Below are 27,395 nucleotides of genomic sequence, written 5' to 3' on the forward strand. Positions count from 1 at the left end.
TAGCTAAAAAATCTTTGCACTGTGACACGACCCTTTGCTAATAGATAAAGTTACATCTAAACTAATTCAAAACGCAGCGCTTCCCATACACAAGTGAAAAGCACAGATAAGTCTATTCTGGATTGATCGACAGATGCGAGTCAGGCAAAGTAGTCGGGTGGCCATCGTGTGCTGAGCGCCACACTAGATGTGTCCAATTTAAAACACAAATGATTTTAATTTAAACATTTCGGTCTTTGGGGGTAATGTGCCTGCTGATGAATTTAATCAGCCTTTTGATTTGGAAACAAAAGCAGATGCCTTTTGCACAGCGCCACTTTCCGCCTGGTGTGTGTTCCTCTCCCTGGATCATTAACCAAGAAATAAGAAGTGTCGACCTCTATGTTTTTCAGATTCCATTTTTGGCCGAAGGGATCAGGATTCATGGAGAAAAAGTCACAGAAGCACTGAGGCCATTTCATGAGCGAATGGAAGCCTGTTTCAAACAGCTAAAGGAAAAAGTGGAAAAGCAGTATGGCGTCCGAACCATGGTAAGTGGGTAGCATTGCAGAAGAGGGGGCAGTCCTGTGCCTCACATTGTCCAACTGTGTCGGGCTCACAGGGCAGAATAACTAAGATGTGTACATGATGCGTGCTTAGGAAGCAGGGGTTAAGGGACCTCAGCCCCCTTTGTCAGTCCGTCTGCCAGCAAACCAGCAACCTCCTTTCAATAGTTGGAAATGTCAGGGTGAGTAAACATTCACAAATTTGCTTGATCACCAAATACCCCACTCATGTACTGTGAATGTGATCTACTCTTAGTGTGGTGGAGCAACAGACGAATCTCACAGAGGCCCATGCGACTCAGGCTGTTCCCAGAGACCACACCTACAGTCACACAACACAGACAAAGGGTTAAATATCACGCAGGGCAGCGGCCCTCACAATGTCCCAGAGCAAAGGTGGAGCCTGTGCCCAGTCCAAGGTCGAAGTCACTGAGGGGAGGAGTAATAGATTACTGAGGCTCGACATTGTTAGCAAAGACCTACCTATTGGAGGAAGCAGGCATTAATCTAGGCCAAGAAAGGTGACTGGAGATGGTCAGGGGAAGAGGTGGGGATGACACTGCCTGGAGAAAGGACTCACTCAGCAAAGGCTGGGAGGCAGGAATTTGAATGGCAGGCCAGAGGCCGGTGCAGACACAGCCATGCCTTGGGCAGAAGAGAAATCGTAGGGAGGAATTGGAAAGGTGCCTAATCTCATGAGCCCAGTACGCCAGTCTGGGACAGAAGGCTCTGCTTGGGGTGAAGGGCAGAACTGGGCTTTTGCTAAGAGCTCATGGAAGGTTTTTGAGCAGGGGCTGGGATCAGAAGTGAAAGTAAAACAGTGGCTTGTGATTTGTAATGATGCAAAATGTCTTACAGTTCAATCCTTAGGGCAGGCTTGAGACTGTCTTCATTAGCAGAATCTTAGCAGCTCTGGGGACAAGGCCAGACACCACACATCTGAGCGCTGCTGTGGGGTGAGGTTCAGATCAGCACTTCCACCCTTACTCACGGTCTCTGTGAGCCTTGGTGGGTCCTAACCTCGACTGCCCATGATTTCTGGAGGTGTCGGGGACAACAGATGGCTCTTGGCCCCCTTTCCCCGTTGTTCAGAGATGAGCAGCAGTGTGGCAAAAAGAGACAGCAAAACCTCGTCTGCTCTACTAGAATCCCATGCCTCCTCCACGGAGCAGGTGTGTATGCACAGGTCTTCTGTGATCCTGCAAAAGGAAGGCATGCTGTGGGAAGTTACTTCACTCTCGTGACACACAGCACTTTTCTCTGCTTCCTCAAGAGCCAGGCGTCCAATGTGGTGTGCCATTTTGGTTTCTTTTTTGGTCCAGCTCCATCTGTCCACTGTTCTCTAAAGTTCTCTGCTGCTCTTTCTGTTGAACTCACTTCTTTTTTCACACATTTATCTCATTTGGCAAACACCAATTTAGTGCTTACCATGTGCCAGGGACTTTTCCAAGTGTTTTGCAAATATGAGCTTGCTTAATCCATATCCGTGTAACACTATGAGGGAAGCACTGTGGTCATCCCCATTTTACAGATGGGGAAATGGGGACGTGCGAGGGTTAACTAGCCCGAGGTCACATGCCAGCAATTGGCAGACCCGGAGTTTGAACCCCATCAGTCTACCTCCAGAGTCTATGCTTTTAGCCACTCTGTAGTTTACACTGCAGAGCTTCTTTTGCCCATGTGGTTGGAGATGTATAGGAGACCAGGATTCCCCCTGAGAGGGGTTAATTTAGCTGTGATTACACTCCATGCTCTCCCACCCTCCCCACCCCTGTGGGCCATGGCTGGGCTCAGGGCCCAGCAGGGCACGAGTGTGACAAAGCCAAGAGTAACACAACCGCTGGGCTCTGGTCTGAAAACTCAGTGGGTGGGAATCCGGGACTGCCAGCCCAGCGGGAGCTGCTCCAGGTGAGCAGACTTGGAAGTCAGGGTGCCCTCCTGCTGGGCCATGCTGGAGGACCCTTCACGCAAGTCAGAATCCTTGAGCAGTGCTTGATCACTTTGGAGCTTGCAAGTCATTACAATCAGAGTTGAGTGGCAAGAGGAGTTTCAGAGTGCATCGTAGTGCATCTCTTCCAAAGTTTGACGCCACTTTTAATTCTTTCTAAGAAATAAACACTTGCGAAATTTCGAAGTTTTCTTACCAAGTGAAAAGCTTCTTCTTTTATCAATCATTTAATGTATATGTATGTATATTTTTTTTGAAGAAGAAGATTCGCCCTGTGCTAACATCTGTTGCCAATCTTCCTCTTTTTTTTCTTTTTTCTCCCCAAAGCCCCAGTACATAGTTGTAGAATTGTAGCTCTTCTATATGGGATGCCGCCTCAGCATGGCTTGATGAGCGGTGAGTAGGTCTGCGCCCAGGATCCAAACCGACGAACCCTGGGCCGCCAAAGCGGAGCACACGAACTCAGCTACTACACCACCGGGCCAGCCCCTAATGTATATTTTAAAATGACAGAAACCTGTCTGGCTCACCAGACATCCTTCACATCCCTTTCTCTGCTGCGATTCATTATTTCTGTGTGTCTTGCTGTTGGGCACAGCGGAGAGAAGGCAAGAGCAGGAAGTCGGGGTTGAGTGGGTGGCGGCTGTCCCCCTACTCAAGAACAGCTTTCCGCTCTTCCGAGGCAGCCATCCTTCCACCTCACTCTGAGTCGGCATCACCTCTGCCACTTCCCACCTTCTCTGTAGGGGCAGCCAGGGCATTCCCTTGCCCCGGCCCCGCCTTGGGGCAAGTCAGGCTTACTGGGAAGGTAGACCAGGAACAGAATTAAGGGTGCATTTCCCCAGCAGCTGCCTTCCTGAGTCCTCCTCCATCCCGGGACCTTAAAGGCAGGCCCTGCAGCCAGCCTTCCTTGAGCAGGCAAAGGGACAGGCAGATGCCCATGTCATTCTCTGAGAAATGTGGCAATAAAAAGCAGTCTGGGATGAGCCTTTCCTCTCTTATCTACTTTGAAAACTTGCAGCCATTTCAGAATACTTTGAAAAGCAATCTAGTATCATCCTGTTTAAGGAAAGATGGATTTAAAAATAAAAACCCCATAGAAAGGACATGAACCATTTTGTCAATTTTTCTGAGCCAGCCTAAGCCATAGAAAGGGAAGGTTTGGACACCTTCTGACTTCTTAATCCACAGGCGGCTCCATCAGACCCCTATGGCTCACTCCGCCTTGGCCTTCATCTCTCCAGTCCTGGGCTCTAAGGAGCCACCGCTCCCTGGACGAAAGTGCCGGAGCCCAGCTTCTCCTGATACTCACGGAGCAAGGAGCATAGACCCCGGGGAAGACACAACAAGCACCAACTGCGTTCAGCACTGGCCCCAATACCCTCGCTAGCCCATGGGCACGTGGGAGGCGTTTCTTTGTCCTCAAGCTCTGACAAAAGATTCCCATGTTTCTCATCTGGTCCTTCATCTTCCTCCTCCTTCGGGTCTGGTGAGGAACAGGGGAACCTGCCCTGCCTCCACCCTCGTCCACCTTATTACTTACCCACCACCTGGTCCAGGTGCTGAGCTCAAGCCTCTCTCGTAAGCTCCAGGCCCATCTCTTAGACTGCCTCCCAGCAAACCCCTGGGCGCCCCTCCAGCCCCTCAGCCCAACGTGCACAAAGTAGAGTCTTCCTTCTCTGCCTTCCTTAGCTAATACCACACCACCCACTGCTCACCAGATGAGAAGCCCACTCTTCATCCCTCATGCCAGTTTTCGCCATGGCCTCCCCTGGTGGTGCTGTGGTTTACCCCATCACCTCTGCCATCGCAGTAAGCCTCCTGCCTCCAGGTTTTCTCCTCTTTAGGCCTCCCTCCACGGCTGCCAGTAGGGCCCATTCTGGTGATTTTCTTACTGGGATCTGTGGAACCCTGGGGTTCCTCAGAGGCTGCTGGGAGGGGTGTTGATTGGGAGGTTAAGCTGGTAGCCCCTGCCTCAGTGGAGAAGTTCAACTTCACCTGTTCTAGGTGCTGGAGTCCAACGGACTATTTCACTGCGGGGAGGAGTTGGCTTACAAGGCTTACGAGAACACTCGTGGTACCGGGGCTCTGTTGGAGATGCAGAGCTGACCACATGACTGCAAGTCCTTCACTTCCCCCCGTGTCCACCCCAACCCCGCGGCCTCTGAGGGGCGAGATCAGGCTCCTAACACCATGTGTGCACCTCCCCAGCTGGCCCCGCTCAGCTCTCCCACATGCCCACCCCAGACCCACCTTTCCCCATGCCCCACCTGGATGCCAGCCTGTCGTCCTCTGTGGGTTTCCAGTCCACAGTTGACATTCGTGCAGCATTTGGAAAAGAATATTTCCAGAAAACTATGAAAAGTACCTGCGTCTCACCCTGCCCGATAAGACACTGGTCACTGTGATTAACCTCAGCTAAGCCCACCCCACCCATGACTCCATGGGCAGTAAGCACCCGTGGTGGGTCAAGGTCGGGCATTCTGGCTTAGCTGGGAGACAATGATGCAAAACGTGTCCGAGTCATTGGGCAGGGCGGCTCGTTCCTGGTAAGAGAGCTGAAATGAGTTTGTGCTTCAGGCCATAAGAACAACAGCAAGGACAACGAAAGCTGCCCTTCGGAGGGTGCCAAGCCCTGCGGGCTTCACCTGCGTCATTTCATTTCGTCCTCACGCTGGCCTCTCAAGGCGGGATGGTTATTCCCTGCGTACTCAGGAGGAAGCCAAAGCTCTGAGCGGTTCCATATTTTATGCAAGGTCACACCGTCTGTGCCAAAGCCAAATTCTAGCCTGGTTCTAACTCCCCCAACCCCTGCCAGCCCTGCTGCTGGGACAAAGAGACATCACTTCACTCACAGGAGTCAGTGTCCTGCCCCTGGAGCGACACCTCTCAGTACTGGGAGAGACTAATTGCTTTGGATGAAAAAAAGTCCCCATTCGTCAATTTCTAGAGGCTCTACTCAGTCAAGAAGGAACTGTGAGGGGAATGGCCCAGTAGAGCCCACAGCCACTCCCAGTGGGTGCCCTGCAAGTGCAGGACCCAAGAGTGGCTTCTGTCCCTCCTCACCCAGAGCCCTGCTCCTGATGTCCCCCTTTCTTTATTCTTCCCAATCCATATTTATACATCCCGACCAAGACTCAAAGTTGCCTCTTGAGGGACATCTCCAGCCTTTGTGGTTGGTGGTAGGACGTTCAAGGCTGCTTTCTAGGCACTGGAGTGAGGTTGTTCTTGCTGGCCGTCTCCACCTCCTGGTCCATGCTCACTCCCTCCTGTGCACCTTCTCACTCAACGCTCATGTCCCCATGGCTGCTGTGAAGATCATTTCATCAGAGAAATGGAAACCGTCACTCTGGGCACTCTCAGGAATGAGGCTCACAGCACCCAAATGTTGGAAGGTCACGTTTCTTCTCCACCATATGCTCAGCTGCATTTCCTTGAACACTGCATCTCCATGTGCCCAGTAGATGATGATGGAATATAGAGGCAGCATCCTCCCGCCACAAAAATCACCTGAGCATGAAGTTGCTGGCTCTTTTCCCTTCTCCCCCTCTCCTGGATCCAGAAAGGATGGGGTTGAAGTCAAGCCCAAGGCAGTTGCAGGGGAGAGGCAGGAAGGCCCCTTCTGGATTGGTAGGTAGGATGGCCTGAGTAGGTGGGTGTTCCAAAAGACAAACACCTGGCTTTCAAAAGCTGATTCCTCCACTCTGAGACACCTTCAGAAGCTGGTGGTGTGGAAGCAATGGCAAAGGATAGCATGGATTTAGAAAGACAGAGGCTGCTAACAGGTCTTATTCAAAGTATAAAGAAAGTCAAAGTCCCACAGAGATGCCGAGGAAGGAGAGCAATGGCCGAGCTGGGTGGGGTGGTGACCAGGGTGGTTGATGAGGTGGTGAGGATGGGCTGGGAGTAGCAGGCAGGACTCTTCCTTGGAAGTAACAGGAACAGTGGGACACAAAACAGGCTCCCAGGGCCGAGGCAAGAGGCTGGATGAGAGGAACACTTCAGAGAGCCGAGCCTTGGCTTGCTGTCTGAAAGTGGTTCAGGAAGGCTGAGAAGTGGGTACTGTAGACTTTGGGTCTCTAGATTTTATATAGGAAACATTTTGACAATTTGGACTAATCTACAAGTAACAGTTTCTTGTCTGGTTTCCTCATTAAGGGCAATTAACGACAATGGGCATCTCCGTGGAGACCTGCATTGGTACCACCCTTGGTGCTAAACCCAAGACTGACCAAACCCTCTGTGCTGGCAAATTCCAGCTGCATCTTGCTTTGAGCCAGTAGTTGGCAAACCATGGCCTGCCATCCTTTTTGTAAATACAGCTTTATTGGAACGCAGCCGTACTCACTCATTTCTGTGTTGTCTGTGGCTGGTTTCATGCTTGGGGCAGAGACCTTATGGTCTGTAAGCTTAAAATACTGATTATCTAGCCCGTTATAGAAAAAGTTTACCAACTCATGCTTTAAACTGTTCTTTTGCAATTTTGAACCTCTTACTATTATAGAGAGAGAGTGTACAGATTAAATAGTATTTCATGTGCAAAATGCATCTTTAAGAAATGGGCCTGCTTTTCAGATGAGCAAGTGGTATTATACAATCTGGCATCAACTGTAGTCCCAGGCAGGTCTTCTAGAGGTGACTGACTGAAGGAGATGCCAGCTTTGTTGACATGAGGTTAGGGGGTGGGGAGGTCAACGCCTCACAGAGAGGAAGTATTCTACAGGAATTTGGTTCCCACATCCTCAGGTAAAAGAAATGAGCTTCTACAGCAGCTGCAGGCCCAGATGTGCCAACATCTGGCTTAGGATGCAGGTACACTAGCATTTTCTAGCTAATTAGATGTTGACACGTGCTGTATTTCAGTGACACTTGTCTGGGTAATATACAATAGTATTTCAAAGAGAGGATGGAAAACTCCATCCAGAGACCGTTTTTCTCCAGAATACGTCGCTAATCTCCTACCTGGCAGGGAGGAGGAGCTTGAGTAGCTCCGGCTGTGGCTTCTTCTACTCCACTGTCCTGGTCACTGGCACAGGAGGAAAGCCACCTTTAATTAAGCAGCAGGATCATCTTTTTTAGTCTAAGAAGTTCAATCATTGCACATCCATGTATTTTGGTGACCCTCACGGTTTGTCAACATGCAGAGGTGTACAAAGTTCATCTCAAGATCTTGCAGTTTCTTTGATCACATTCTGGATGTCAGTCTATACATTAAATTTTCTGGTCAGTACATTCTTCTGTGACTTTGGGACAGGTTGATGTACTATGATCTTGGTAAAGAAAACTGCATTTAAAATTTTAAAAAACCAAGGGTGTTCGTTCCAGGATTTTCCACAATATCAGGTAAGATTTCAAAAAACTCCCAAATAATCATCATTTTCGTCTTTGACTCTGAACAAGAACATTTGCTGTTCATAAAAGTGTGGACAGTTTTGGTCTAGATTCCAGGTTGCTGAGACCACTTGGTCCTAAGAGTCTGACCATGCCAGGCCAGAAGTCTTTTGGCAAAGACATCAAACAAGCCTCTCTCTCTCACAGCCCTCAAGTCTGGATGACAGAAGAGGCAGCCGTCCCCGGTCCATGGTCCGATCCTTCACGATGCCTTCTTCGTCCCGGCCTCTGTCGGTGGCCTCCGTCTCTTCCCTGTCGTCTGACAGCACCCCTTCCAGGCCGGGCTCTGATGGGTGAGTCGGCCTCAGCAGCAGGGAGAGGGCTTGGCGGGTCCTGTGAGGAGCCACCCAGGGCCCTGGCTTTATCACAAATGAGGATTTTTTAAAATCAAACTATCTTTGGAACTGAGACCCACCGAGACTTTACGACCGTAGTGCCCAATATAACTTTCAGGGTCCTGTGAGTTTTTGAGAAAAAATGCCTTGGGTAAGGTTTCCATCAAATTTTAAAACCTCGGGTGAGTGTTCAGTCCTCTTCCACACGTCCTGGAAGAAGCGTGGTGCGTTCCTTGCTGTGTTCTTGTACTTTTCATCCCTTGTCATTTCCGTGGTGTCATGCCAGCACAGGGTGTCGTGTCACACACAGTCAGCCTTACTTGAGGGCTGGCAAGGCCGCTTTCTTTTTGTAAGACTTCGGAAACCAAAGTTTACTCTTGAGCACCGGGTAGCGGCAGGTGAGTAAGAGAGGAACAGGAGCCTGATAGACGAGTTCATGTTGGTTGAGCTCTCACTGTGTCTCTTGCATTCACTCTGAGTGTTCAAAGAAAACCTCCATACTGATAATCTTTTGGTGTTTTTGAGTAGCAGACATGTAAAGTTTGTTCTTTTCTTATTAAACAAAAAGAAAAAAATGTCTCATGCAATTTAAACACTGGAGAACCACTTCTCATCGTTGTACCATCGAGTTTGCACAGTTGTGTGCTTGTCCACCCCCATTTGGTTTACAATCTGTCACCCTATCGAACCAACAGGCCCTGGCCCCTGAGACATGCAGACACAAACACCCAGAGCGCCCCCAGGGACAGCTCAAATCTAAATGCCCTTTGTTGCCAATGATGGATATGCGCCCAGTGGAGGATTGAAAACTATACCCACATTTTTTTCTCTTAACAGTAATTTTTATCAGGGTCTGCTGCTTATAAGGCGAAGTCCATATGGAAATTCTCAATTTAGAGGTATTTAAATCATGTGTGCTTGTCACTTAGAGCAAGATTGCTAAAGAAATTTAATTCAACTTCTCGCAAGAAAATCCCCAGGCTAGTTATGAAAAGGTTTTTATATTTCCGAGAACGCAGGAGTGAGGGTGGAAATTGATGAAGAGGTTTCAGACAGAAGAGTGATGTGTTGCACATGTGAATACAGGAGCGTGGGCAGTCGTCTCCTCCCCAGGAGGTGTTTGTTTAACCTTGAACTAGAAGGCACCTTTATTAGAGTCCAGATTTTTGTTCATATTTGGGATTACCACCCTTAGCTACGTAACTAATGTGCAGAAAATGAGGCTTTGGTCTCAAATGACACAGGTTACGTGCAGAAAAAAGTTCCTCCTGTTGGCAGTTGCTTCTCATAATGTGAAAAATTTAAAACTCGACCTTTCTCTTGGTTCTTTGTGTACTCGTCTGGATTTCACAGCACAGGTCTTCCCCCGAGCTGGAAGATGTCCACTCATCCTTTTTTTTCCTTCATTAATGGTCTCAAGTTCTGCAAAACCTAGAATAAAATCATGAAGATTTTTCATTGTTGCTTATAATATAATAGATATAATATCTAATGCCTAATGGATGTTGATTTATTGGTTATGGCATATCCAGTTGGAAAAGTCCAGGTGTCTCAAAATGCCTTAATGATCAAAGTCAACACTGGCATATTTTATTATAGAAAAATTCAGACATATACAAAGTGGACAGAATATTATAATGAGCCCCCATGCACACGACCTTAACATATGTCAACTCTTAGCCAATCTTATTTCCATCTGTATCCCACTCTCTCCGTCCCCCATATTATTTTGAAGCAAATATCAAACATCATATCATTTCATCCATTAATATTTCAGTGTGAATTTCTAAAAGGTAAGGACTTTGTAAAAAAAAATACAACCATACTACCTTTATTACATGTAAAAAATTAACAGTAATTCCATATTATCCTCAGATATTGGTGTTAATTTCCAGTTGTGTCATAAATGTCATATTTTTTTAGTCTGTTTGAAAATGATCCACATAAGACCCTCACCTTGCAATTGGTTGATAAATCTCTTTAATTGTCTCTTAATAGATTTCTCCTTCCACTTTTTTTCTTTTCTTTTCTTTGTAATTTATTTGTTGAAAAATCCAGGTTGCTTATCCTGTAGTCTGGATTTTGCTGATTGTGTCCCTACAGTGTTGTTTGACGTGTGTCTCTGTCCTCCTTAGTTCTGCGTATCGGTAGTTGCATCTAGAGGCTTGATCAGATTCAGATTTGACTTGGGGACAGGATGATCTCATAGTTTTTCCATTCAGAGGCACGTTGTGTGGCTGTCTCTCTTTCAGTGATGTTTGCAGCTATTGATAATCAATACCTACATTCAATACCATTACTGTTCAAATGGTATGTGCCTTAACAACAACAAATCCCGCTGCCCATCCAGATTAACTGGGAGAAACAAAACACAGGGGATGTGATTCTTGCTCTCAGCAGGCCGTCTCGTCAACGGATTTGAAATGTGGGTTTGTGACTGATCCATCTAAATGCTGATTTCCATGTTACCTCTCCCATATTCGGGAACAAGGTTGCTATAATGGCCTTCTTAATCAGAGCAGTGGTTTTGTTCTAAATGTTCCATTCACAAACAAATTTAAAAGAAACCACAGCTATGATGAAAATGTGACTGGCTTTCTAAGTTTCTTTCTCTCGCAGTCAACCTCCTCTGAAAAAGCCAATTTATTCTCCAGGTGGTCAGGGAAGTCAAACTTGGAAGGCGGCTGTGAGGACTGGGAGCTCCCAAGGGCGGGCTCAGGGACGGCTCTCTGTCCAACGGTCCACGTTACAGGCTGTGGTTTGTGCTGCCGCTGGCTCAGGACTGGCTGGGCATTGGGCAGCTAGAAGGCAGGGAGCTTCTGTGAACATCCTTGGTTTCCTATTTTGCTTCTCTTCACCATATGGAAATGTTGCCTAGACCACAGTTTAAAAGACGTTTATCAGAAATTGCAGTATAGGCTATTTCTCCTATGTGACTATATGATTTTAATTCCTTTTAAGGGACCATATCTCTTTTTAAATACCGTTTTAAAGCGCTATGTTTTGAGAATACAAGATCCTAATAGTAAGAATACCTCCCATGTGAGATATGCTGTAAGGTTTTTAAGACATTTTCTCGCCTTTATCCATGTTGGCTCTCTCCTAACTCCTCTCTGCTGCAGAGGGTGAGATTCCAATCTTAGAATTGGACCCATTTCTTTCCTCTCCTGATAAGACTTACTAGGACAGAAATAGATGGAACCCCAAGTCTTATCTTAAAATAGCAAATCGCAATTGCATGTAGATGTGTGTGCATACTCACTTTGAGGCATGCCTTACAAACTAGTCCAAGATCCATTTACTCAGCAGGCTAACCGGTAACGTGCTTTTAGGCAGAAGGGTGGTGGTGTCCTATTTCACTTTATGAACGGGGACATCCAGCCATCAGTGGTTAAGAGGATGTTGAGACTCACTAGTAAGTGGCAGAGCTAGAACCCGAGTCCACTGTCTCGAGCACAGTTCTCTGCTGACAGCCTGAGGGCGTCTCCACGTTCCTACGAGCTGGAATCAGCTTGCTTCTCACTGAGCCGTCCTAAAAGTCTTTCAAATGGAAGCAACCAATATATCTGTAATCTTAAACTACCCATAGAAACTCGGTCAGAATCAGGGTACCAGAAATCTCTTTGCGTCAGCATCTGCCTATTTCTCCCCATTGCATTTGTGAATATTTCAGTATGAATCTATAAAAGGTGAGGGCTCCCCCTTTGAAATATACTCCAAATACCATGCTTGCATCACAAATCAATAATAATCGCTGAATATCATCACCACACATCCAGTCGGACTTCACATTTCCTCCGTCATCCTATAAATGTCCTGTTTTTTTCCAGTTTGTTTTTATCAGGATGCAAACACCGTCTATCATTGCGATTGGTTAATATGTATCTTAAATCTCCCTCGGCCTCCCTTTTTAATCGTTCCTTTCCTGATAAAATTCGGGGGTTCCCAGTCAGCACTTACATTCGTTGTCAGTGACCTTACATATATCTGCAGGGTGAAAAGCAACTCCTCTCCTATTAAGATGTCACTGATTTTAAAGAGCTGTTTCCTGTAGGTTTGCTCTGGAGCCGCTCCTGCCAAAGAAGATGCACTCCAGGTCCCAGGACAAGCTGGACAAGGACGACCCGGATAAGGAGAAGAAGGACAAGAAGAAGGAAAAAAGGAACAGCAAGCATCAAGAGATATTTGATAAAGAATTTAAGCCCGCCGACATTTCCCTGCAGCAGTCTGAGGCTGTGATCCTTTCAGAAACGGTAATGTCACAGGGGCCCTCCTCTCGCTCTGTGGTGGCTGCTGGGACCTGCCCTTGCTCCGCGTTTAGCCAATGGGGCTATCAATGGGGGTTTATTGAACTGGCTATAAAATAGTCACTTGAGAGTCTGGGGTCCCCCTCAACCCTCCCCTTACATAACCCGATGCTGTAGGGCTCCAAAGGTGAAAGCAGAGCTTCCTTTCCTTGCTTGTCCTGGCCTCCATCCTCCATTCCCAAGGGGCTCGGGCGGGGCCCGCCGTCAGCAGGACCCACACATTTGTAGGCTTTCTGCAGCAATGTTGGGTTTGCTTCCAGGATACATCCTGATATCTCAGAAGATGAACAGGAATTCTCTTGTCAGGAAACAGTGCTCCGTGTCAGCTAACACCTTTCCCTCGCCCCTTCCTGACCAGAAATCTCTAAGCTGCAGTTTCTGCCCGAGTGTTATAATCTGCTCAGCTAGAGTCCAAAAGCCCCTTCCCACTGGGTCCCACCAGCTGCGTGCGGTTCCATGTTATCCTCCCTGCCTCATCTGCTCCCTGTTTAAATCTCTTGGCCATCTTTCAGGAGGATTTTCAGAGACTTAACATGACACATGCTGGTTAGTTAACATTAAAAATGGATCTCAGGGAATCTCGTTCATTCCAGAGGCCGGGGCGTGTGACGGCAGTGAAACCTAGGCAGCGCGCTCTCGTCCTGGGGCTGGGCCAGGGGCTGCTGCTCCCAGATGCGCACAGCAGCATTGGGAGTCTGAGGGCAAAAATGAGGCATGGACAGCTTCTGGAGTGAACGTTATTCAGAAAGTGCTATTTGTAGATTAGAAACAAAATAAAGAAGAGGCTCTCACGGGCTGTCAGCTTTAAAGGTTACATCAGGCTTGGAGCTGCCTCCCCTTGGAACCCAACGGGCGTTGGCCTGTCCGGTGGCCAAGACTGTGTCTGCTCTGGGCAGGAGCCCACGACCTGTGCTGGCTGTGATGGAAGGGACGCTTGATCAAAGGGTTCAGATGGGACCACTTTTTAATAAGACACACCTCACCGCTTGTTTATATTTCGAACCCCAGAGGGTGTGTTTCATCCAGGCTGCATGCCACTCAGACCAGTGGTCACATGTGGCTTGGCTATCTAGGGGCAGAATGGAGACGGGAGAGCCACGACATGGCCTCCAAGAAGGCGAATGATCGTCTGAGGATTTAGACACAGTTCTAACTGCAGCTGTGCTGTGGTGTTTCCTTGCAGCATGACAGTGGCCGAGGGTGTCAGGGCCCAGGGGAGTGTTACATGCAACTGTTACATGCCCAGGCACCGGGCCTCAAGCAGCGGGATCAAGAGGTTTCTAACGAACCACTCCACGTTCTCTGTTCACTATTCTGGAAAGTTGAGATGCCAGCCACCCTGCTGGAACTGGCCAAGATCCCCGGCTCTCAGGCCCAGGATAGAGTTCTCAAGTCACAAGACAGCGTAACCGGGTGGGGGAATTAACAGGAACATATTTTGAATTACTAAGTGCCAGACACTGTGCAAGTCTTTCCTGTATTTTTATTTAAGCTCCATTTTAAGATCTTAAAACTGAGGGCCTCAGAGAATTGGAGCCAAGTGGCAGAGTTGATCACAATTTGTGTGAGAAGTCGAAGGACATGCCAGGCGCTTGGCCACCACGGTATAAGTTCTGTCCCTCCCCACAGTGGCCCTGTTTTCCTGCAAGGACACCAGCAAAGATGGGCTGAGTTCAGCACAAAGTGGGCCTCCCCGTGGCTGACCTAAAGTACCCTCAGCAAATCCACAGGAACGCACCAAGGTCAGAGCGCAAACCTGACCCCTCTGTCGGCCTCTGACAGTTCTCAGAATGGCCATGGCTGCAGCTCCAGGGGCCAGGAACCCTGACCTGTCCCTGGGGGCAGATGGCTGCTCTTGGTTCAGCCCAGCTACTTGTCTATCCACAAAGCGGCCTCCTGTTCCAGGTGACAGGTGCCGGCGAGGTCTGGGAGTAGAGTTGGGCACCTGGAGTTTCCTGCACACGTGGCCATGTGCCTGTGGCTGCCACGTGCCCCAGGGCAGAGCAGGTGGGTGAGTGGGGCCCATGGGAGGGGCGTTTCCTGGAGCAGAAACAGCAGCCCCCTTTCCTGGGGCAACGCCAGCGCTCCCTAGTGTTCTCCAGGCCCTCTGGGGGAGCCTTTGCTCTTTGCCGCCCACCTGGCTTCTGGAGCTTCTACAAAGGTTTTCTCTGGTCTCTCGGTGGGGCTGGGTTCAGCTTCCCACTTGATTTGCATCGTCAACAATGTCATGACCTTTAGCTAAGCCTCTCAGAGCATGAGGTAGAGGCCGGGGCCCTCCAGGTGCAATTTGCACCTCACCAATAAAACATCCTAACGCTCTGACTCATCAGAAAGTGCCCTTATAGGATGGGACGGGAAGGATGGGAGAAGCACCTAAACAATCCCTGAATCTCTGTCACCAGTCCACATACACATTCACCTACAGAGAGCCCAGAGCTTAGCCAGGCAAGCCCAGACCTCCCACAGTGGTGAGGCTGCAGGGAACTCATCGGTTCTGCAGATGAGGGGTGATGCCTGGTCTCCGGGATTTGCTCCATCGGCATAGGATAGTTCTGGGAGTCGGCCTGTTGCTTGTGTCCCCCAATCACCCCATTTACCACAGGGCTTGAACCTTCCTCCCCTCCTTCCAGCCTCAGTAGCCTCCAGAGGGGCACTGCCTTTGCAGACCACTTAAGAGGGCACACATTGCAGCCCACCTGCTCAGCTGCTGGCCCTAACCCTCAGGACCCACTGCCAGGCCTGAGAATCAGGCCGCAGCCCCAAGCCCAGTGCTGCCTGCCCTTGCTGGGGGGAAATCTTGATTCCTCCTTTTCGACTGGGTTAATAACTTTTCTAATTACTCCTACCTCAGTATTTTGGAATTGTTTGTGTTCCCCAGGCCTCATGATCTGAGACCAAGTTGTAAGAAATACATAAATAAAACTTCCCAACATAACAAACACAGGAAAGGGGCTTAGATGGGGAAAAGTCAAGTGCATTCGAAAGTCAGAGATTGGCAGGAAAAATGCAGTGAAAAGTAGAGAGAAAGAATTCCTACCCAGTAATAATGTAGCATGAGAGAAGAAACAGGAGATGAATAAAGAAAATCCTTCAGCAGGTTTCTAAAGATTTTATTTTATTTATTTTTCCCCCAAAGCCCCGGTAGATAGTTGTATGTCATAGTTGCACATCCATTCCAGTTGCTGTATGTGAGATGCGGCCTCATCATGGCCGGAGAAGCGGTGTGGGGGTGCTCGCCCGGGATCCGAACCCGGGCCGCCAGCAGCGGAGCGCGCGCACCCAACCGCTAAGCCACGGGGCCGGCCCAGCAGGTTTCTAGACTTTCATACACCTGCCAAGAAAGACCAAAAAATTAGGAGCAGGCCTGGGCCTTCTGGTTGCTGAGCAGGTTGGTTACTCCATTCTTGACCCTTTGGAGGTTTCCAATGTGCACTCGCTTGGTACTGAATGGTACAACAATCCTCTGCCTGTTTTACATTTGTGTTCAGGAAATATGTGATGTGGGATGCATCCCCAGATTATGTAAGTAGATTATTGTGAGGCCCTGTGTAAGTTTGCCAGGGCTGCTGTAATAAAGACCCCAGACTGGGGCCTTATACAACAGAAATGTATTGTCTCATAGTTCTGGAAGCTGGAAGTCCCAGATAAAGGTGTCAGGAGGCCTGTTTCCTTCTGAGGCTGTGAGACAGAAGCTGTTCATGCCTCTCCCCTGGCTTCTGGTAGTTTTCTGGCAATCTTTGGTGTTCCTTGGCTTGTAGAAGCGTCACCCCGATCTCTGCCTTCATCTTCACATGGCGTTCCCCCTGTGTGTGTGTGTGTCTATGTCCAAATTTCCCCTTTTTATAAAGACACAGGTCGTATTGGAATAGGGCCCACCCCAATGACCTCGTTGTAACTTGATCATCTGCAAAGACCCTGTTTGCAGATAAGGTCACGTTCGCAAGTGCTGGGGGTTAGGACTTCAACGTAAGAATTGTGGGGTGACACAACTCTGCCCATGACACACCCTAACTATGCTCTTTCCGTCCCTCCAATACAGATAAGTCCTCTGCGGCCCCAGAGACCCAAGAGCCAGGTGATCAACGTCATCGGAAGTGAGAGGCGCTTTTCAGTGTCCCCATCGTCACCGTCCTCCCAGCAGACACCCCCTCCGGTCATGCCAAGGGCCAAGCTCAGCTTCAGTTTGCAGTGCAGTAAGAGGAACCTTCTCCCTGCTTGAATTCATGACCCCGTTCTGTGCTCCCCCCTTGATCGAAGCCTCTAAAGTTAGACCCACTTCCTCTGTTTCCAGCAAACGGAGCGAGTTTCAAGGACCACCTGACTTACTGGGAGTGTCCCTCAGGACTTCAGCAAATCAGGCCAGAGCCCCATCCCGGGCTCCCGAGCTCCCTGGGTGCAAAGTGTGGGGCCCGTCCAGGCTCTCAAACCCTCCTGTATTTGGGGGAGACTTCAGAAGCACGTGGAGCAGTCCCCCTTTTTGTATCACAGGATAATGAGCCACACGAGGGCCTTGGGCCTTCTTGTGTCCAGGAGGAATATCAAGTGAAGAAGCACTTCCAGGCTGTTCTGAAGGGCTAAGAGTATAACTTGGTTTTCTAGTTTTGTGCAATTTCTAGCCTGCCATAAAATGTTACCACAAACTTAGTGGCCTAAAACAACAGAATTTTCTTCTCTCACAGTCTGGAGGCTGGAAGTCTGAAATCAAGGTATTGACAGTATTGCTTCCTTCTGGAGGCTGAGAGGGAGAATCTGTTCATGCCTCTTTCCCAGCTTCTGGTGGATTCCGGCAATCCTTGGCGTTCCTTGGCTTGTAGCAGCATCACTCCAAGCTCTGCCTCCCTCTTCACATGCCTTCTTCTCTGGGTTTCTGTGTCCTCCTCTTCTTATAGACACCAGTCATTGGATTTAGGGCCCACCATAAATCCAAGATGATCTCATCTTGAGATCCTTAACTAATTACATCTGCAAAGACCCTATTTCCAAATAAGGTCGTATTCTGAGGTTCTGGGTGGACATGAATTTTGGAGGGACGCTATTCAACCCACTGCCAGTGGTAACCAGCTTTTCACCAGTAAAATCAGGCCTGTTAGAGGGGGGAGATCTTGGCAGGAAGAAGATGATAGGGAGTGAGGGCAGCAGAACAGGGGAGCCCAGGAGAACCCACTTTCCTTCCTGGGGCTGGAAAGCGTTGCTCGGAGGAATGGCTCATACAAGGCAATGAACTATTGCCCCTAACACCTGGTTTTCTTCTTGCTGAATGGGGAGCAGTTGCGATTCTGGAGACCACCAGGTGATGAGTCAGGGCTGCATCTGTGGATGAGCCTCACTGAGTGAGCAAAGAGTTTTCTGAACACTGGAAAGGAGATGGACTCTGGGTGGTCTATCTTCACATACTTACACTATTACCATGAGCTCTTCTTCTAAAAATATTTTATTAATTTTTAAAAAAATAGTTAAAAACAGGCACCACTGCAGCTGCTATGGAAAACGCTTTGATGGTTCCTTGAAGTTAAACACAGAATCACCATCTGCCCTAGCAAGTCCACTCCTAGGCATGTACCCCAAAGAATTGAAAACAGGGACTCAAGCAAATACCTGGATGCAAATGTTCACAGCTGCATTATTCACAACAGCCAAGAGGTGGAAACAACCCGTGTCCCTCAATTGATGAATGGATAAACAAGATGTGCATCCAGAGACATATCTAGATGATAGGATATTATTCAGCCATAAAAAAAATGAAGTTCTGATACATGCTACAACATGGCCTAAACTCAAAAAACGTTAAGTGAAATAAGCCAGATGTGAAAGGACAAATATATGATTCCAATTATATGAAATACCTAAAATAAGCAAATTCATAGAGACAGACGTAGATTAGAGGTTATCAGGGGCTACAGTGAGGGGGAGTTATTGCTTTGTGGGTAGAGACTGTGTTTGGGGTGATAAAAAGTTTTGGAAATAGATGGTGGTGATGGTTGCACAACATTATGAGTGTAATCAATGCCACTTATTTGTGCACTTAAAAATGATTAAAATGCAAATTTTATGTTATATATATTTTACCACAATAAAAACGACCAGCCAACTGACACTCATGAGGGCAATCACTCCTCAGAAGCCTTCTTCTCGCTCCCCTCGATTCAATGGCAAGGCTTCCTTCTAAATTGACACAACTCTTCCTGGGAAGCATGTTCCTAATAAAGGATTTTTCATTAGATGGATCACCAGGGAAAACTCTAAAAGAGGCCCATCAGCAAAAATGTCTATTTTCCTCTCTTTAAGATAAAAGAAAAACAAATTATTTCCAAGCATCTCAACAAGGGTTGAGAAAATATGCTGTCTTAATGATTATTCCTCCATTTGAAAATGGCTACTTTTTCAGTTTACTTTAAAAATCCATTGTCCTTCCTCTTGGCTTATTTAAAGCAGCAGCCACAGTGTCTGCTGCCGCTAATAACTTCGTTTCATACAGTCGTGGGTTTTCCTGTGTGAGAGAGATTTACAGGGCGGGTGGCTGGTTTGTGCTGCATTATTAGATTTCACTTAGAGAAGCGCTCCGGGTCATAACTGTGGGAGGCTGGCTACAGTGTCCGGGCTGGGCTTTGAAAAAGGTAGGCATAGACAGGCCTGACACCCAGCCGTTTAGATGCCACCGAGAGAAACGGCCTGAGGAGGGATCAGAAGGAGCCCGGGGTTGACATGCTATTTTTACAGTGCATTGATGCCTCCTTTAAGCTCTAAAAGGTATCTTAAGGTACTTGGCGTTCTCTTTCTAGAACATGCCCTTAGGAGGGGATCCCACCCCCTGCCTTCTCTACCCCTCCATGCTCGCTTCTCTGCCCCGGTGACAAGCATCTCTTGGGGATAAAGTGTTTCTCCTCCCTGCCACTCCCAGAGAACCTGAAGCAGCCACCTGTGCATTCATGCCCCGTGGGATGTGGATGTGACTTTAAATGGATCCTGGTTTTCCAGGTTTGGAGCTGAATGGCATGACCGGGATGGACGTGGCCGAGGTTCCGCCTCCTCTGCCTCTCAAAGGCAGCACGGCAGATTATGGGAACTTGATGGAAAACCAGGACTTCATAGGCTCGCCAACACCCCCGCCCCCTCCTCCTCACCAGAGGGTAAGCCTGTCGGGAATCTGAAACGTGGGTTTTTAATGTCTTACCCTCCACAAAGTAGAAATCTCTCCTTCCTGGTGTAAGCGCGTTTTCTTTGGACTAGCCTAGATTTGATTTTGAGAAAAGAGGTGAGAGCGATCGGGTACGTACGATCTGTGGTTCTGTGTCATTGTGACTGCATGCACACACGTTCAGATGTGGGCCTCGGAACAAGGAAAAGGGAGAGAGAAGATCCAGATAGAACGAAGGGCTAACCTCATCACCATGGAGGTCATGCTACTGGAGGTGCAATTCTTGTGAAAGCTTGATTTTTGAAAAGTAGCTTTTCTATGAAGAGGTTTGTCTGACTTTAAGAAGTTGCCTGAGGGGCCAGCCCCGTGGCGTAGCGGTTAAGTGCGCGCGCTCCGCTGCTAGTGGCCCGGGTTCGGATCCCAGGTGCGCACTGATGCACCGCTTATTAGGCCATGCTGTGGCAGCATCCCACATAAAGTGGAGGAAGATGGGCATGGATGTTAGCTCAGGGCCGGTCCTCCTCAGTAAAAGGAGGAGGATTGGCATAGATGTTAGTTCAGGGCTGATCTTCCTCACACACACAAAAAAAGTTGCCGTCCGGCACGCTGCATGGGGGCGTGCTCCTACTCGATACCGATTAGGCCTTTGACAAGCCCATATCCCCACAATTCCTCCAGGCAGCATCACCCTGTGTTGACGGCTCTCAAGTGGGGACAGGCACTGGCTGCATGGAGAATCTTTGGAGGAGAAGCCAGGTATGGCTCCAATTTGGGCACACCCTCTGAGTTCCCTGAGGCCACCCCCCAAGCTGCGCCTGCAGCCGTGAAACCCTTCCCTGCTTAGGTTTGGGGTGCTGGCTGCCATAAGCGTGAGCAGCCAGCTCAAACCCTCGTCAGCACTGGCCCCCGGGCTGCCATCCGCTGGAAAACTCTGCCTTGGTCATTAATCTTGTCTGATGTACCCACTGCTCAGTGGCCTCTGGGCCTCCCTGCTAAACGTAAATATTAGAAGAAGGTCTTAAAAAGTCGTTTGAACCAGTGCCTCTGTTACCAGTTGACTGTTCTGGAAACAGTCTTTTGAGATCCACCGCCTTCCTCTCCTGGTTCTCAAGGCTGCTGTCACGCAGGGCTCTCTTGTTCACGGGCAGGCTGCATCCGGAGGCCAGCGTGCGCGGGGAGGCGTGCGTGTGCAATTGACCCAGCAGCGCCAGAGGTCTGCTTCCAGGTTCACCCTCCCTGGCGTGTTACTCATAGCCTTGTAGCATTAAATCAGCACAGTCTGAAGAGTACAATATCCCCGTTCACATGTGCAGCTGCTCAGCCTCACAAAGGTTATTATGGCAAACAACTCCTGTAGAACATTGAAGACACGCGGTTGTTCTGTGGCTGCAATTTTTTTCATAACGGTGAGGCGTGTTTTTTTCCCCTTAAAAAACAATAAAAAACCTGCGTGCTTTTTTTTTTTTAATGGAGACTTTTTCACTGAATGTTCTGCAAGTTTATTATCTCTCCTCTTGTGAAGGAGTGGAAGAGAGAGGATTTATTTACGGTCTATGAATTTCATTATTCCTTTTGTAAGAAAACCAAACAAGCAGTGGGGCTTCATCTTTAGTGCTGAGAGGACAGATTGTCCCTCTGAGGCTGCCGCACCTTTCAGATAGGCCCTCTGTCCCTAGAGATGCCATGATGGCGGACTGGCCCTGGAGAAGGGACCAGTTGCCCTATGATGGCTTTTCAGGAGGCTGGAATGATTCTTTGCAGCTAAAGAAATGTAAGATTGACTAACTACAAGTTAGAACAAAAGGAGAAACAGGGAGTCGAGCAAGAACATTGATTGGCTGGGGTGTTGTTTTCCTAACAGCTTAGTTAACTGATCACGTCTTTGATTTATTGGAAAAGCAGGAGCGTCCCCCAGGTCTCCCTACATCAGTGAACTGAAAATTCTCAACTTGGAAGCATGACTAAGTCCATTTTTGTTACAAATCAATTCATGGGTGACATTTTATCATCTCAGTTTCATTGATACATCATTCAAAGTTACTGATGCCTCCTGCTCTTGGTTAAGGAAGGGAGGAGCGTGCACACACTTTGGCTCCATTCATAAAGGTGTTGTGAATTCAATTACATTAATTACCCAAGCCTCTTTGCAGTTTGTTTCGCTTGCAGCATGAGCGTGTCCCGGTGACACGCTCGTGGGTTAGCAGGTCATAATTAGTTGGAAACAGTTGCGTTTTTGGGGTGCCTCCCTTTGCACAGGCCGGGACAGCTCTTGTAGGATAATGATCGCTTGTCTGCCATGGGGAGTGATCGATATCCTCCTGTCACTCTCATTGATCAGCCTCGGGTTCATGGGCAGCTCTGTCTCCAATTGTTGCCGCTTTAAGCTGTCATTTCTTTCAAAATGGCTCTTACAACCAGTAATCTGAGCTCTCGCTTTGCCTGATAGCGATAAACCTGCCACGCTCCTGTTTGGCATGAAGGATGTCTCTGGCATGTGCTTGTATCTGATGGTGTTAGCCCAGCCCTCAATTCTCACCATTGACCTGCACTGTGGCTTTCACATATAAACCACCTTTTTATCAGACCTCAGAACAGGTGTTTCTTTTAACCATTCTCACCAACTTAAAAAGACTTACGAGCCTATTATTTTCTCTCTTTAAAATGTCTGATATCATTATATCAGCTCTAGTTTTCCACGTGTAGTCTCTTCTCTATGTTAACCAGTAGGTCATTTTAGTATTTACTTGTCTGCGAATCGGGAGGAAATTTGGGCAGTGGGTGAGAGACTGCTGCGTCGCTGTTCTGTCCTTGAGACTTCTTTTCTCACCTTGAGCTAAATGTGAACCTCCCCTGAGAGGCTGTTAAAAATCCACTTTCCCCTGAGTTGGATGATAGTGCTCCGTGATTTCATTCTGGTGCATCCTACCCATGGTGTGCACCTGCTTATCCTGGTCTGTTCGTTTGTTCGTTCCTCTGTTCATTCATTCATTTACTCACTCGTTCACTTCTTCATTCCTTCACGTGTTCATGTATTCATTCACACATCATTCAGCCATTCACTCACTCACTCAGTTACCTGTTTGGTCAACACATATTTACAGCTCCTTCATGTCAGGCGTCTGTGATGGGCACGAGGGTGCCAGCAGCAAGAGGGCAACAGCCGCCCTCAGTCACTCATTGAGTCCATTAACCAGGGTTTGTCTGTCACCTTCACAGTTGTCAATTCGTTCTTGGGAACCTAAGGCAAACTGTGGCCCGTGGGCCAAGTCCAGCCTGTCTCCTGTTTTTGTCAATAAAGTTTTATTGGGACACAACTGCACCTTTTTCTTTATGTACTGTGTTTCTCTCATAAAGAGTTGAAGCATCCTCATAATCTTGTTCATCCCCATCCGTTTGTGGTTTTCGGAGAGACTGGATGAAAAACTACCTTGTAAATAGGTCACTAGGATGGTGGCTGCAGGTGCCACCCATGGCCCGGTCGACCATCTCTCACGTGGCCTTTCCAGTTCTGAGAGCAAGGGGGCATCTCTCGCCCACTACTAGAGAGCATCTGCAAGGACTTGTTTGTCCCTGAACAGTTTAGGGGACATCTTCAGGGGCAGGAGGAGGGACTCGGGGGTCCTCATGGAGGAAGGCTCAGCTGTGACCCCACCAGCTGCCTGGGTGGCCCTGGGTCCTGCTTTGTTCATATTCCCTTGCTCTTAATTTAAACTGTCCAGTTCTGAAACCAGTTCATTTCCAGGGGCCCTTAGATCAATAACACCTGGGTTTAAAACCGCCACGCGAAGAGCAGTGGTTGTACTTCTCAGGGGCTGTGCTGACTTTTGAAGTGCTTCGTGAAAAGCGGTGAATCGGTGATGCCAGAAAGGCCTGTCACTGCCAGCAGCCTGGTCCCGAGTGTAGCAGACCTGCCAGCCCCAAGTCACGCAGAGAGGGCAACCCTATCCCAGGGTGCAAATTAGCTTTCCCTCACCACCGTCGTGCAGGTCAGATCCCACCTGCAGCCCGTTTCCTTCCTGTCAGAGCATCCATAACGTGACGTCTCCCTGGTATTCGTGTCTTGTAGCATCTGCCGCCTCCACTGCCCAGCAAAACCCCGCCGCCTCCCCCTCCAAAGGCGACACGCAAGCAGACCTCGGTGGACTCTGGGATCGTGCAGTGAAAGCAGCAGGGCGGTCTGGAAAGAGCAAGCTGTCATCCTTCTCTCTCTCCGTGTCTTCTTCCGTGGCTGGCGTTTACCTCATCGGGCCTGTGATGTCTGACACTTAGTGCAATTGCTTTTCCTTACAAGGAGGTCATTCCCAGCTGTGGAGGGAGTGGCCTTTAGCCTCGGGGAGCAAGGTGGATATGGGTCTGGATGTACCATTGTGTTGATCAAAATTGGGGGCTTCTGAGTATGTCCGTCTTGAGAAAGCCTAAGTCTTGCCCAAAAGTCCTTTCTTTTTGTGCCAAATGACACGTTGGCAGAGAGCCCGGTTGATCTGAGTTTAGCCCGGTAGGAGAGGTTAAGCCATCACCCTTACCAAATGGGTAGCAACTGAGCTTCCGAGTCCTCCTCTTCTCTCCGTAGGCCGACCCCCAGCTTACACTCGAAGGACATTTTGTTAAACCCCCCTCGCTGCAGCTGGTGGTGTGACTTTTGTTGGTTGGTTGTCTTCAGCCGATATCAGGCAATTAAGGTCTGCCCTTTCAGGGAAGTTCCTGATTTCCTTCGGTATAACTTAAAATAGGATATTTCTCAGCTACTGAACAGTTACTAATTTATGGAGTGGAAACACCATTAAAAATACTGGATGAAGTGGAAAAATAAATAGAAGTATAGGAAGACAAATTTTCTTTCTTTTTAAAAAAAGAATACATATACCACAAGAGACGGTTTTAATTGAGTGGATTCTTTTTGTCCTCATTCTGTACAGAAGTCTGTATATATGATGGTTCTTAGAACTTGTTTTAATTTTTGTGGTCCTTCGTTTGTTGTAATAGATGTCCGCAAGTGATTCTCAATATGTGTTCTTAATTTTTAACTGCTGGAAATGTAAAAAAAAAAGAAAATTAAGTTTTGTTGGTTTTTTTCAGCCCCAAAGCCCTGAAAATGTTGGTGGACAATGATTTAAAAGAACTAACTTTGTACAACCTAATATTTTTATTCTATCATCTATATTTTTTTATTCACTTTATAATCATGATACTCTTCTAGTAGGCTCAAAAGTTAATCATTGACAATGAAAAATAAAATGTTATTTAAAAAGACTCACAGCGTCTGACATACTATGTCTTTATCCCTTGATGTAAAATACAAATGCTACCGTTTCTATTCTGCTTTCTTAAAGAGCTTGGTGACCCACATTTGTATGAGTGTGTATCTTCCCCAAGCAGCATTCTTAGTCATCTGTTTAATTGTCTCTGGTTTGGTGTCCAGATAGACAGCACCCATGTCCCTCTGTGTGTCTGTCTATCCTTACAAATAGAGCAGAGTAGAGCCTGGTGCTTGCTGAAGCTTTCTCCTCTCAACCCAACCCCAGGGCTCTCTGGCTGCACATCATGTCTGCCTCCTTTTAGCCTATTCAGCTGCTAATTTGAGAGAGGGCTTTGTTTAGTGGGGGGTCTTGTTTATTTTGAGAGACATGAGACTTCAGAGCTTTCTCTGGTTTTTAGGGGGCAAGAAGCAAAGAAGGCAGTAGGGTCCTCTTTTGGATGTAAAGTGCTCTCACCTGTGCATTTTAGCTCGCTAGCTACCCTGCAGTTCATTTGTAATCATTGTACATATTCAGTTCATCCCCAGCAAATTTTAGACACATGTAAATATGGAATTTTTTTCTTTGTGAATCCGTACTCTTTGACTGAGATAAATATTCATCCTCCATCGAGTATGTTAGAAACTGGATATTATCCACAATCCTGAAATAATTGCATCGGCTTACCAACCTGCGAGACACAGGAGAGGCCAGCCCCTGGCGGAGGGTAATTTTTGGATAGTCACCATTTCACGTTTCATAAGCCATCACCGAAAATTGTAAAAATAATTCCTGGTCCTATGAAAAATGATAGTTTTTATTCTAGAATGACATCTGGCTTCTAGTTCACGCCCTGCACCACGGACTCCTCCAGAAAGTCTCCCTGGATAATCCCCCCACTCCACACTCCGGCTGGATCCCCTCCCACCATGTCCTCCCACCAACTGCTGTGAATCCCACACTGGTCCCTAGGGCTGGAAAGTACATGGAGGAGATGACAGTTAGGAAGAGAAAAGCGGACACATTTTATACATGTTACAGAAATTTCCTAATATAAATTATAAATGTGTGAATATGTTCACAAAATGTGAACTTCTCCAGCAATACAGAGACAAAATTTCTTCACCTTTTAAGTCAGACGTTGGACTGCAAAACTAGAATCAAGGAGACACTGACCTCTGTGTCATCAAGTGTCTTCTCGAGACATGCCTTCTGGAATGAGGTTCCAGGGGCACAGCTTGCCTATCTAGATGCAATGATATATTCTTTATACTCAGAAATAGTGTTTCTCAACCTTTTTTCATTATTGCCTCCCAAGGAGCCTTTTTAGACATTTTTTTCTAATCATTCCCCATCATGAAATTTTAACAGTACAGATATACCATGTATCTACTTACGTACTTTATGTATATCTATGCTTTTTACATTAACAAAGTAAGATTTTTTTTGTCCCCTTAGAAGTGATATTGCCTTGTTGAAAATGTGTGCTTTAAAGCAGAAATGGTGAAGGTCTTATGTTTGTTTTTGCTTTGGTAGCCAGGAAGCTCACAGCCAAATTTAGCTCTCACACATTCAGTTAAATTTTGGTTTTATTCTTCTGCCTTCCAAAATGCTTACTGGTCTATTACAAATCCATCTTTATTTTAACTATCCAGTTTAATATGTGCTTTCCTCAAATCTTTATTAAAAGAAGATACTATATAAGCTATATTTTACAAGTGGAAAAGTTTTTCTTATTTAAAAACCACTCTTGGGGCTGGCCCGGTTGCATAGTGGTTAAGTTTGCGCACTCTGCTTTGGTGGCTCCGGGTTCTCAGGTTTGGTTCCTGAGCACGGACCTACACACAGCTTATCAAGCCATGCTGTGGCGGCATCCCATATAAAGTGGAGGAAGATGGGCACAGATGTTAGCCCAGGGCCAGTCTTCCTCAGCAAAAAAGAGGAGGATTGACAACAGATGTTAGCTCAGGGCTAATCTTCCTCAACAACAACAACAACAAAAAAAACAAAAAAAAAACACCCTTGATGCTTGAAGATTGCTTCCTAGTATTTAAAGAAATAATTTTTTAATCAGTGCTAAGATTATTCTTTCATGTAAAGATTTGATCTCTTTCAATTCCTCACAGATTTCGTTATCTTCGGCTCTGGATTCTTTAATGATATTGGGCTTTTATGTTCTGTGTTCACCAAAGTCTTTGTTGTTGTCATGATTTTTTTCTTTGATTTTAGCTTTCACTTTTTAGTTCTATCTTTAATTACTTTTTAGTAATTAACTTACTTTTTAAAGTCTGTTTGGGGACTTTTCCCATTTTTTTGCCAGTCTGCCCTTTCCGAATTATTTGAACATCTACTGTTTAATAGGCAATGGCTCAGATAAACTTAACAGGGAGCCTGTTGGTCCAATAGCCCTTTGCTCCCAAATAAGCTAAACTGGTGCTCTCTGCTTGTCTCTCACCAACACAGAGAAGCAACAGCTCCAGCCAGGTCCTGTGACAGCCTC

General features: G+C 47.4%; 1 protein-coding gene across 3 annotated transcripts in view; it reads left to right on the plus strand.

The window, feature by feature from the left end:
* The window catches only part of DOCK1 (dedicator of cytokinesis 1), a 512,522-nt gene extending 487,611 nt beyond the window's left edge, over positions 1-24,911 (plus strand). For all 3 annotated transcript variants that reach the window (XM_058544272.1, XM_058544274.1, XM_058544273.1), the window contains 6 exons: positions 393-530; positions 8,032-8,177; positions 12,274-12,472; positions 16,566-16,719; positions 19,502-19,653; positions 23,728-24,911. In XM_058544272.1, coding sequence (XP_058400255.1) covers positions 393-530; positions 8,032-8,177; positions 12,274-12,472; positions 16,566-16,719; positions 19,502-19,653; positions 23,728-23,823 — 885 coding nt within the window. In that variant the 3' untranslated portion in view covers positions 23,824-24,911. The remainder of the gene's footprint in view (positions 1-392; positions 531-8,031; positions 8,178-12,273; positions 12,473-16,565; positions 16,720-19,501; positions 19,654-23,727) is intronic.
* The last annotated feature ends 2,484 nt before the right edge of the window (positions 24,912-27,395 follow it).

This window comes from Diceros bicornis, chromosome 6, assembly GCF_020826845.1.
Source record: "Diceros bicornis minor isolate mBicDic1 chromosome 6, mDicBic1.mat.cur, whole genome shotgun sequence".
Lineage (NCBI taxonomy): Eukaryota > Metazoa > Chordata > Mammalia > Perissodactyla > Rhinocerotidae > Diceros > Diceros bicornis.